Source organism: Camelina sativa, chromosome 18, assembly GCF_030686135.1.
Source record: "Camelina sativa cultivar CO46 ecotype springtype chromosome 18, ASM3068613v1".
Lineage (NCBI taxonomy): Eukaryota > Viridiplantae > Streptophyta > Magnoliopsida > Brassicales > Brassicaceae > Camelina > Camelina sativa.
In genome coordinates, this window is record NC_141897.1 from 3552636 (window position 1) to 3564978 (window position 12343).

The window sequence follows — 12343 nt, forward strand, 5'->3', positions numbered from 1 at the left end:
GTTTATTATCACCAACATGTATAAGGCATAACGATATATATATGACCATCAACTCTCAATTTTTCCTATATATAGGTCTACCCCGTTGCAAATAATCCACCACCACTCTCTCTTTCTCTCTTTCTCTCTCTCATTTCATGACTATGGAAACACGAAATCAGGATATATGCTTCAATTTTTTTTAAATTGCCACCTTCTCAATGGGGTGATCACTTCCTCAGTGTTCCCTTCACTGACTCGGTGAGTCTATATAACCATTAACAACTATATATATAACAGTATATATAATAGTCAAATGTATATATATGTCCAGAACCATGATATAAAAAGACTAGTAATTTGTGTTGCATGTTTATTACATTATTACCTGATATGTGTGATGTGTCAAAGAAATGGTACTTGCGTCTCATGAAATTTCTAAATTTCTTTTGGTTTATTAAAGCTAAAGTTACTTGTCACATTGACATGTATATATTTCTACTTTCAGGATTTTGATGTCCTTGCTAGAGACATTGAGGAACTCAAACCTAAAGTGAGAGAAGACATATTTAGTTTGTCTTCCGATGCAATAAAGAGGAAGATACTTTCGATTCATTTGCTGATCAGCCTTGGTCTCTCTTATCATTTTGAGAACGAGATCGAAGAGACCTTGAAACATGCTTTTGAAAATATAGAAGATTTGATCGCTGATGAAAATGATTTGTATACAATCTCAACCATGTTTCGAGTTTTTAGAACATGCGGTTACAATATGTTGTCCGGTACGGATTTTTTTAAAACATGCATGTCATAAAATTGTTGATGTACATTTTGATTTAGATGAATATATAATCCATTAAAAATAACTAATGATTTATTTTTATATAGATGTCTTCAACAGATTCAAAGGAAAAAACGGCAAGTTCAAGGAAAGTTTAACTAAAGATGTTAAGGGTATGTTAAAGCTTCTACGAAGCTGGGCACTTTAGGACAACGACGGATCATATATTGGATGAAGCATCGAGCTTCACACTAGACCACTTGGAGCCACTAGCTACACGTCACAGAGCGAGCCCACCAAATATGTTAAAGCTTATACAAAAGGCCCTTCACATACCTCAACACCGGAAAAGCCAAGCCCTAGTTGCAAGAGAATATATTTCATTCTATGAACAAGAAGCGGACCGTGATGAAACACTGCTCAAGCTAGCCAAGCTCAATTTCAAGTTCTTCCAGCTTCATTATTTCCAAGAATTAAAAACTATCACCATGTATGTGGATTAATTATCTAGTTTTCTTCTAAAAGAGCTAGCTAGGGAACTAAACCATACGTTGTATATATAATATTTTGTATATTTTCGTAGGTGGTGGAGGGAACTAAACCATACGTTAAACCTCCCACGTAACAGCAAAGAAAGAACTGTCGAGAGTTAGTTCTCGGCACTGGTGATCAACTTTGAGCCTCAGGTTTCACTTGGCAGAATTATGTCAGCTAAGTTATACTTACTAATCACTTTTTTAGATGACGCTTGCGATATCCATGGTTCAATTCCTGAAGATACAAGCCTGGTTGATTGTCTTGAAAGGTACATATATAACTTGAAACGATTCATGCAATCTCATTACAAAATCCAATAAACAAATAATACTCTATAATCACTTTTGCATTTTATGTGAGCAGATGGGAACCAGATTACATGGGAAATCTTCAAGGTCACATGAAGAGTTCCTTCCAATTTGTGATGTACGTTTTTAAAGAGTATGAAGAAATATTGAGGTCACAAGAAAGATCATTTATGCTGCTGAAGATGATAGAAGAGGTGATTATTTATACTAACCCTAAGTATTCATAACCAAATCCATATGATTATCATATTCATGGCTGGTAAAAAGAATTTACCATGTTAAAAATTTTGGTGTAACTAAGCAGTTCAAGATACTCCTGAGGTCAAACCTAGAGCTTATCAAATGGTCACGAGCAGGTCACATGCCTAACTTTGATGAGTACATGGAGGCTGGTGAAGCTGAGGTTGGTGCCTAGGCAGCCATGGCATGTTCTATTATGGGACTTGGAGAGATTGGTAAGAAGAAGAGTTCCTTCCAATTTGTGATGTACGTTTTTAAAGAGTATGAAGAAATATTGAGGTCACAAGAAAGATCATTTATGCTGCTGAAGATGATAGAAGAGGTGATTATTTATACTAACCCTAAGTATTCATAACCAAATCCATATGATTATCATATTCATGGCTGGTAAAAAGAATTTACCATGTTAAAAATTTTGGTGTAACTAAGCAGTTCAAGATACTCCTGAGGTCAAACCTAGAGCTTATCAAATGGTCACGAGCAGGTCACATGCCTAACTTTGATGAGTACATGGAGGCTGGTGAAGCTGAGGTTGGTGCCTAGGCAGCCATGGCATGTTCTATTATGGGACTTGGAGAGATTGGTAAGAAGAAGAGTTCCTTCCAATTTGTGATGTACGTTTTTAAAGAGTATGAAGAAATATTGAGGTCACAAGAAAGATCATTTATGCTGCTGAAGATGATAGAAGAGGTGATTATTTATACTAACCCTAAGTATTCATAACCAAATCCATATGATTATCATATTCATGGCTGGTAAAAAGAATTTACCATGTTAAAAATTTTGGTGTAACTAAGCAGTTCAAGATACTCCTGAGGTCAAACCTAGAGCTTATCAAATGGTCACGAGCAGGTCACATGCCTAACTTTGATGAGTACATGGAGGCTGGTGAAGCTGAGGTTGGTGCCTAGGCAGCCATGGCATGTTCTATTATGGGACTTGGAGAGATTGGTAAGAAGAAGAGTTCCTTCCAATTTGTGATGTACGTTTTTAAAGAGTATGAAGAAATATTGAGGTCACAAGAAAGATCATTTATGCTGCTGAAGATGATAGAAGAGGTGATTATTTATACTAACCCTAAGTATCCATAACCAAATCCATATGATTATCATATTCATGGCTGGTAAAAAGAATTTACCATGTTAAAAAATTTGGTGTAACTAAGCAGTTCAAGATACTCCTGAGGTCAAACCTAGAGCTTATCAAATGGTCACGAGCAGGTCACATGCCTAACTTTGATGAGTACATGGAGGCTGGTGAAGCTGAGGTTGGTGCCTATGCAGCCATGGCATGTTCTATTATGGGACTTGGAGAGATTGGTAAGAAGAAAGATTTTGAGTTGCTAAGATCTAGGCCAAAGCTCGTCCGTTCTTTGGCTGCAAAGACACGTCTCATGGATGACATGACCGATTATGAGGTACACAAAAACGTTATTTCAGAAAAGATTAGGCAATGATTTAAACCGAATCTATCGACCGGATGTGACCGGGAACCGTTCTTTTTGCCAAACCTGGTCTACATCAAAAATTTGTTACCCCGATCGAAAACCGTAACTACATATATTTGATTTTTTTTTTTTTGTCAACATATTTGATGAATTAATATTTTACAATTTACGTGAAAGAAATAAATTCTTGCTTTCCCTATATTAATTTTTTTTTTTCCCTATTGTGGAAGGATACAAAAAGTCAAAAACTCTTAACTAAATTTGTGTTTAGATGTCACAACATTTTCTAATTTAACTAAATTTTTCAGGACGATATGAAGAAAGGATATACTGCAAACGCAGTCAACTATTACATGAAGCAACATGGAGTTACCAAAGAAGAAGCCAATATGAAATTTGAGAAAATGATTGGAAATATTAACAAGATCGTAAACGAAGAGTGCATCAAAATGACCAACATTTCTCGTCCAATTCTTAACCAGTTCATCGGTTTCGGACGCTTGTTAGATGTTCTCTATACAGAAGATGATGTCTTCAACCATCGCGATGGAAAGTTCAAGGATTATATATTTACTTTGCTCATAGATCCAATACATCCTTAGATTCTGGTGACTCGGTAAAAATATCATTTTCTTCCTTTTGGGTTTCGTTGAAGTGTGTTGTGTTGATCTCATGAAATCAACATAAGTCAAATAAATTTAAGTTCAAAATGATGAATCATTTTGGCTATGATATGTTGTGTTTTTATGGGGTTGGACTCATTTTTTATTTTATTTTGCTTTTTTTTTTTTTCAAGTCTACGAATATTTCATAAATTTGAAGTATCTTGAGTATATTTGGAGTAATTCGGGTCTTGCTAATGAAACATGACAAAATTTGGAGTAAACGTGTGCATAGACGAACAAAGAAACAAAAATTCAGCATTTGGCAGTTCAAAGCACCTATGTGGGACACAAATATCAACCCACGTTACTTTATGTACCAAACGGCATCACTTATGACCAGGCAATACCAATCCACGATGGCATCCAACAACTTTAGCATCTCTAATCTCTTGGACCAGTACCAGCTACGACATTTCCATATCAGTCAAGGATACTAGTCCACTGTCCGTGTTTCTTTACCGATATCGAGACAGGTTTCAAAGTTAATTAGTCCATTAGAAATTTTTATGTCTTTAGGGCAGAGCATGAATCAAATGAAAGAATGATCCTCTTCACTGTAATATGTTTAGAATTCTTGTGTAATCAAGCAGTTCGAGATATTAGTGAGATCAAACCTTGAGCTTATTAAAATGGGCCCGAGCTGGTCGCGTGCCTAACATGGAGGCTGGCGAGGATGAGGTTGGTTCGTATGCAGCCATGCATGTGCGATTATAGGGCTTGGAGAATGGTAAGAATGAAGAATTTACGTGATTATGAGGTAAATATTTAAAATTTAGAGGATAGTTAACCAATACATGGAGTAACATAGAATTACCAAAGAAGAAGCAAATATAGAATTAGAGCGGGTAACTATCTGAAGGATCATATCCAACATCTATAAGAGTTTTATGATTTGAGAAGATATAATTTCCTCTAGTGTCGATAAAGTTAACTGAATTCAAAATTCCAATAAAATTAGTTCACTTAAAGAGTACTACAAATTTATATCTTAACGCTTACTAACATCACTCAACTACATAATTTGGAGCAACAGCCAAGATCCTCTCATCTCTTTGTGAAGATTTTTTCCTTGTTTCTTCTGTTTCTGCGGCTTCTTGCTCATTAGCTAACACTATAAGATGACCTTCTTTACATACCAAGCTCTGTACGATGCATAGAATGTGTTAGACAGAAACATAATTTTAACTAATAAGATTGTTTCTTTAACAAAAAAAAAACTAATAAGATTGTTTAGGATTTTTTACAAGCTTTTTAAGATTTTACCTCAATGATGGCTCTGAGTTTCTTGATATCGAGTTTTACTTGCTCTTGTGAACTATATTTCTTTTTCTCATTTTGTTGATCGATGTACCATCGAATCAGTTCCTTTTGTCTTATTCCAGGCAATTCCGAACCTAAAGAAGAAAAAGAGTTACTAGTCGCATAATGTATCTTTTTCAAGAGTTAAAGAGAAAAATGAATGGTATGAAGAATTGAAGAGTGATGTTGCTTACTGTCTTTGTTTACAGTTTCTTCATGTTGTCTAAGGCGAATGACCAAGGCCTGTGTGATTCTATCATATTCTTCCTCGCTAATCACCAGCTTTTGAGCTGCTGCTCCATTATCTGTTGCCAAACCATGTTGTTAGTTAAGGTTCTTAACTGAGTCAGAGAAAAAAGAAGAGCATAAACAGTGTGCAAGTACCTGCAGTTGCAGGGGCTGGCTCAGCTGCACCATTCTGTTGATCCTCATCTCCATTATCAGGGTTTTCAATGTCATCTGTGTCGTCCATGTTCTCACCATTAGCATCTTGGTACTCAGAAAGATCGATATCCCCTGACTCAACACTGGATAAGAGAAACAAATATGATCGTTATCGGTTAAGGTTTTGAGACAATTTAAGAGAAAAAAAAAAGAGATGTTAAACGTTACCTGATGACTGAAGTCTTCAACAGTCTGACAGCTAGTAGAACATGACTTGGTTTAACCTGAAAGAAATATAACAAATTTTCAAATCAAGCAAAATAACGACTGGTAGAATTAAAAAAAAAAAGACATGGCAATATTGTTCAGGATAATCTCACCAGAATTTCCAAATGACTCCTAGCAATGGCTTCTGAGAGCCTGATCAGTGCCTCTAGCTGCCTAACTGTCATTCGATATGCGACTCTTGTGCCTGGAGTTGTATCACCTCTACGAAGAGCAACATAAGACTCGACAAGTAGCTTTCTTGCTTCTGGGCTTAGCTGCAACACAACAGATGAAGATAGCGAAAAGATGTTAGCACCTCCAACAGAAGAGTCTTTTGCAATCAAAACATTTTTTGGGCTAGTCTACAACCTTTGGCTTTAACGTTTTGGCATATGCAATGTAGCGCTTAAGTTGTACGGTAGTGAACTCAGGAGAAAGCGCTGCTTCATGCTTCTGGTGAACTCGCACGATATGATGGGCAATGTGGTAATCCGTTACCTCATCAGGGTCATCAATCATAACGTACACAAGATCAAACCTCGAAAGAATGGCAGGTGGAAGATTGACGTTATACTGAAAAGAGCATGATCAAACCCTAATTAGATATGAATGCTTCCATTAAACTTTTTCAGCAAAGAAAGGAATACAAATATGTATCTGTTTGGATTCATTTTTGGGGATGACCTCACCTTAAGTGGTTTAGATTTATCATATCGCCCACCAACAGGATTAGCTGCTGCAAGAATTGATGTCCTAGCATTCAAGGTTGCTTGTATCCCAGCTTTTGTAATGCTTATGGTTTGCTGCTCCATCGCTTCATGAATAGCAACCTATACATCCAAATGTAACAATAGTTTTCATCAAACACTGTCTAGGATACTTAATCCTCTGTTCTGTAACAACCAATGATGCTCACTTACCTGATCTTTGATATCCATCTTGTCAAACTCGTCAATGCAACATATTCCATTGTCAGCAAGCATTAAAGCACCAGCCTGTTAAAGAGTCAGATAGCATTAATAACAACAAGAGTGCAGAAATCAAATGTTTGTAGAAAGGCTAGCATTCTTCAAAGTGATTATAAAGTTTTGGTTACTAGAAAGTTTCCTTGCAAGTAATAAATTTCCATCAATTCAAAATTTACCTCAATGCAAAATTCACCAGTTTCCGGTTCTTTCGCAACAGTTGCAGTCAACCCAGCTGCAGAAGAGGACTTCCCAGATGTATACACAGATCTTGGTACTATGCCTGCGGTATACCTGCAATTAACAAACCAAAACTGAGGCATGAGATTTCAGTCTAAAGAAGAGAAAAAAAGACAGCTCTGAATTTCAATGAGAATCAGTACTTGAGGAATTGGGATTTAGCACAGCTGGGGTCCCCAACTATACAAACATTGATGTCTCCTCTAAGGTTGATGCCTTCATGAGTAGTCTTGTGCACACCGCCTAAAAGCATAAGCAGAACTGCACGTTTGATGTCTTGATGACCAAAAACGGTTGGGGCCATGCTTCCAACTAACTTATTGAAGTAATCAGGGGTATTTCTCATCTGCTGAATTTCATCTAGTTCATCTGCCTGTAAATTTCAAATAAGGACCTATGAAATTAGTTGTATACATAAGCGTGTAAGAGGTTGGATAAAAGAGCAAAGCCAGGACCCTGATGAATAATAACTGTCTCAAGTCCAGTAAATAAATTTTAAACCTCACCGTGAACTGCTGCTGATCATCTTCATTAGAATCATTTTGGCGGTTCCTCATATCAGTGTTCCTACTACCATCAGCAATCTGGAGAAAAAAATAAACATTGAGATTGATCAACACATCTCAGGTTTAGGTTTGACAGATACTAAAAAGTTGACAAACCTGCACTGAGTTGGCGATAAAGGCAAGCCGATACGAAAGATCTCTAACTCCCAGAGCCTTGAGACCTTGAACACCTTCATGTCCAGCAGTAGAGCTTTTCTGTTGGGACGAGTCTCGACGGCATTCTGCTCTCTCTCCAGGTGCTGCTAGTGCTGATATGTCAGGTATAACAACAACAGTTCCGGTAAAAATAACCCTGTGAAGACACATACACAAGTACAAAGAATGTCAATCTTGATTCTTGTGAAGATAGAAGAAATAACTTAGAGAACTGGCGCAGGAGAAATCTTACGTGTCACCAGCTCTAGCCTGTTCAACAATCTCATGACGCAGAATGACATCCAAAGACCGTGGCAAGGAACCAGCAGGTATCTCTTTTGAAGTCTCCTGCATTCTAACTCTTTGCCAATCCGCAAACTTGCTCTCTTGTCTAAGCAACGCCCATCTTGCTCTGTTCAAACAAGTTGGGCTCACACAGATCGTAGGCTGCACCAAAGCCACAAATTATATAAAACAAACAAAACAAAAAGACAAGCTAAACACTTCCTACAAAATGTTAAAAGAACCCAAACTCAAGAACCAATTACCTGTGTATACTTAAACTGTTGTTCAACATTCTTTATAACACTACCACAATCTAAACACTTAAACGTCCCATAAAGCAGCTCAGGTCTCACTTCACTTGTTCTAGTAACCACACCAGTCACCGACACTAACTTCCCAATTTCTGCAGTCGTTAACTCCCTCAACCTGCCAAAATTATGATAACAAAAGTCATCATCAGAATTCACTAAAATTCAGCCAAAACCATCCTAACAACAACAACTCTAGAATCAAAATCATCAATTAGGACTATATAAAAGGCATTACCTTTTAGTGAAAGGGAGATTGTAGAAGGAAACATTGATATCTTTATTGGGAGTATCATCCGAAATGAAAGAAGGATTCATTTCAATCACAAACCGCTTACACGCATTCCTCAAATACGGCTCAAACCTAAACCAATTCCAAACACACAAAAATCAAAAACCCCAGAACAAATCTTAACACACCCAATTCAATAAAAAGCTAGGGTTTTAGATAATTATACAAACCTCAAATACTCGTCAGCTATTGCTTTCTGAAGAGCATCATTAAAACCCATAACATGTGAGAAATCAATATACATCATTGTTGATTCACCGCCTCGAATCGCTTCAATCTCCGCTTCGTAATACAGTTCCGGCTTGTTCGCATCTAATCGGAAACTGGAAAACCCAATTTCGGAAACCAAATAAAAAACGCTAATTTCAACCTAAAGCGAATGAAATTGAGTGGATAAACAAAACAAAAAAGAGCCCAGAAAAAAAAAAAAAAAAAAACAAACAAACCTTTTGAGGAACTCGAGGAAGACGTTCTCTACTTGAATCGCTTGTTCATCCATTACAAACCCACCAAAAGCTTCCATTTTTCAAATTCTTCCCTCACTGACAATTTTCCCTCTTCACCACCAAAAACAAAACCCTAAAGTTGTTTGAACAGATAGCAAAAAAACGTTTCTCCACTGTGGGCAAAAGAGAAATGGCGAGTCTGTTGTGGCGGGAACTTAATGTGCCGCCGTCTAACATTTTCCCGCTAAAATCATAGCGAGATGTCAATTGGGCCTATAAATTGGGCTTATATATTGGGCATTAATAGATTGACCTTTTCGGAGTATTTAGTTAGGGGTATTATTGGATTCTAATTTATAAAGATTTTTGAAGAGTTTAACAAAATCATTAAAAATGAATAGTGAAAGATTGTTAAAGATTGTTCGAAAGTTTTGTTGATTAGTTTTCTAAAATCTTGTAAAGTACTCCAAACAATCCCTGTATTTTTATGATACTTTTCATGACTTTATTTTGTAAATAAAGTCATGAACCAATAACATAATAATTGAATTCATTAACAATATAGATTCTTTTGTTTAATTGAATAACACAAAACTTTTAATGACTTTATAAAAGTCTAAATCCAATAACCCAAATTTATTCAGATTTTAAATGACTTTTTACAAATCACAAACTAATAACACTAAACTTTAACAGAATTTAACAAAATTTTGATCTAATAACAACATATTCTACATAAAATTTAAAATCTTTAAAACTCTATTCAAATCTCAAACCAATAACCCAGATTAATCGATGTTTAAAAACTTTGGTTGTTAAGGAAAACAACAAAAAAAAAACAAACAAACAAACATTGACGAATGTTTAGCTATTTTTTACATCATTAGAAAGAAAAATAGATAAGATCATTTGAATTTTCTGTTTACTAAATTATGAACAAGTAAAACCTTACAAGATTTGGTATACTATCTCTTATCGTATATTTCTCTCTATTTATAGATTAACGTAACAAAATCTGTTACCAATTCTCTTGCCTATATAAATCTGAGTTCAATCTTCATACAACAGAAACAAGATTCATTAATCAATCAAAAAGAAATTATTGTTGACTTAGCTTAAACAGAAGATATCCTAAAGAGATAAGGATTAGAAATTATATTTAGGAATTATCTAAATATAACAAAATAGGAAATTGAGAGAATAGGAAGTTGTCCTAAAAGAGAAAAGGAAATTTGTTTAGGTCTATGCATATATAAGGAGTAGTCAAGGTGTGGCATATTTGAGAGAGCTTAGGTTTTGAGAGTTATTTTCTTAAGCAATAAAGAGAGCTATTCTTTATCAATCTAGAGTTCTTAAAACAACTTAATATTCTATAATGAGAGCTAAATATCTTTGTTTACTAGTGTTCATTGTCTTCTTCTAACGAAGTTGTTGCCAAGAAACACTCTTCAACGCCTAAACTAAAAAGAAGTGATTTTCCAAAAGATTTCATATTTGGAGCTGCAACGTCTGCTTACCAAGTCGAAGGAGGTGCTCACGAAGACGGTAGAGGACCAAGTATTTGGGATACATTCTCCGAAAAATATCCAGAGAAGATTATAGATGGTAGCAATGGATCTGTTGCTGATGATTCTTACCATCTTTACAAAGAAGATGTAGGTTTACTACATCAGATTGGCTTCAATGCTTATAGATTCTCCATCTCATGGTCGAGGATCTTGCCACGTGGGAATCTGAAAGGAGGAATCAACCAAGCCGGTATTGATTATTACAACAACTTGATCAATGAGCTTTTGTCCAAAGGAATCAAACCTTTCGTCACTCTTTTCCACTGGGACACACCACAAGCCCTTGAAGATGCTTACGGAGGATTCCGCGGCAAAGAGATTGTGAATGATTTCCGCCATTACGCGGATCTTTGCTTCAAGAGTTTTGGAGATCGAGTGAAGCATTGGATGACATTGAACGAGCCATTGAAAGTGGTGCAACAAGGATACGTTGCAGGTGTCATGGCTCCAGGAAGATGCTCAAAATTCACAAACCCTAACTGCACCGCTGGAAACGGAGCTACCGAGCCTTATATCGTTGGTCACAACCTCATCCTAGCTCACGGAGAAGCAGTCAAAGTATACAGAAAAAAATACAAGACATCTCAAAAAGGTCAAGTCGGTATCGCCTTAAACGCGGGTTGGAACTTACCTTATAATACAGAGTCAGCCGAGGACAGGTTAGCCGCGGCACGAGCCATGGCATTCACATTCGACTATTTCATGGAGCCACTTGTGACCGGTAAATACCCGGTTGATATGATCAACAACGTAAAACACGGTCGCTTACCTACATTTACTACAAAACAATCTAAGATGCTCAAAGGATCATACGATTTCATTGGGATCAACTACTACTCATCTTCTTACGCAAAGGATGTTCCTTGCTCTAACGAAAACGTTACACTATTCACTGATCCTTGTGCCAGCATCACAGGTGAAAGAGAAGGAGTTCCCATAGGTCCAAAAGCTGCATCGGATTGGCTATTAATATATCCCAAGGGAATCCGTGATCTCCTCCTCTATGCAAAATACAAGTTTAAGGACCCGGTTATATACATAACCGAGAACGGGAGGGATGAAGCTAGTACCGGTAAAGTCTTACTTAAAGATGGTGAGAGGATCGATTACTACGCTAAACATCTCAAGATGGTTCAAGATGCAATCTCGATTGGAGCCAATGTGAAGGGGTTTTTCGCATGGTCGTTGTTGGATAACTTTGAATGGGCAACGCGATACACGGTCCGGTTTGGACTGGTTTACGTGGATTTCGACCATGGACGTAAGAGATATCTCAAGAAATCGGCAAAATGGTTTAAAAGGTTGTTGAATAAGAAGAAAAAGAATTGATGATTAATAACTATTTTAGGTTTAATAAATATTTCCGCAATGTGTGCGGTTTATTTAAAAACAATTATTGTTGATTAATAATTAAATATTGAAGCAAATCTCTGATACTAATGATGATTTTTGCAATTAAAAATGTTAAAATCTCTGTATTATTATTTTCTTTTTATTCTATTTTGAGTTGAAAGAATAATAATATTATCTAAAGTAGTAAAGCGTTTCGAGGCAAATCAACAGCCCCGTCTTAACGATTTTGACAACCTTAGGCAAAACACTTAAAATGGACCTTTTATTAAAAAAATTCC

The 12343-nt window shown here is 36.3% G+C and overlaps 1 protein-coding gene and 2 pseudogenes across 3 annotated transcripts; 2 read left to right on the forward strand and 1 right to left on the reverse strand.

Moving 5' to 3' along the window:
* The first annotated feature begins 392 nt into the window (after window positions 1-392).
* LOC104763116 (alpha-barbatene synthase-like) lies at window positions 393-4013 on the forward strand (annotated as a pseudogene). Its single transcript, XR_015588259.1, has 7 exons — window positions 393-431; window positions 488-761; window positions 868-1250; window positions 1344-1565; window positions 1661-1799; window positions 3014-3262; window positions 3601-4013. The product of XR_015588259.1 is annotated as an alpha-barbatene synthase-like (transcript).
* Window positions 4014-4848: 835 nt separating this feature from the next.
* Window positions 4849-9468, reverse strand: LOC104760501 (DNA replication licensing factor MCM6). The gene is made up of 18 exons (XM_087499015.1): window positions 9145-9468; window positions 8869-9021; window positions 8645-8770; window positions 8362-8524; window positions 8067-8260; window positions 7775-7970; window positions 7619-7696; window positions 7256-7485; window positions 7052-7166; window positions 6828-6902; window positions 6597-6737; window positions 6277-6480; window positions 6021-6182; window positions 5869-5924; window positions 5641-5783; window positions 5451-5561; window positions 5221-5351; window positions 4849-5099 (listed from the first exon to the last, which is right to left on the reverse strand). Exons 1-18 carry the CDS (start codon window positions 9219-9221, stop codon window positions 4962-4964), a joined length of 2493 nt encoding a protein of 830 aa, XP_087355141.1. The 5' UTR covers window positions 9222-9468; the 3' UTR covers window positions 4849-4961.
* Window positions 9469-10017: 549 nt separating this feature from the next.
* LOC104760500 (beta-glucosidase 13 pseudogene) lies at window positions 10018-12041 on the forward strand (annotated as a pseudogene). The gene has a single exon (XR_015589331.1). The product of XR_015589331.1 is annotated as a beta-glucosidase 13 pseudogene (transcript).
* The last annotated feature ends 302 nt before the right edge of the window (window positions 12042-12343 follow it).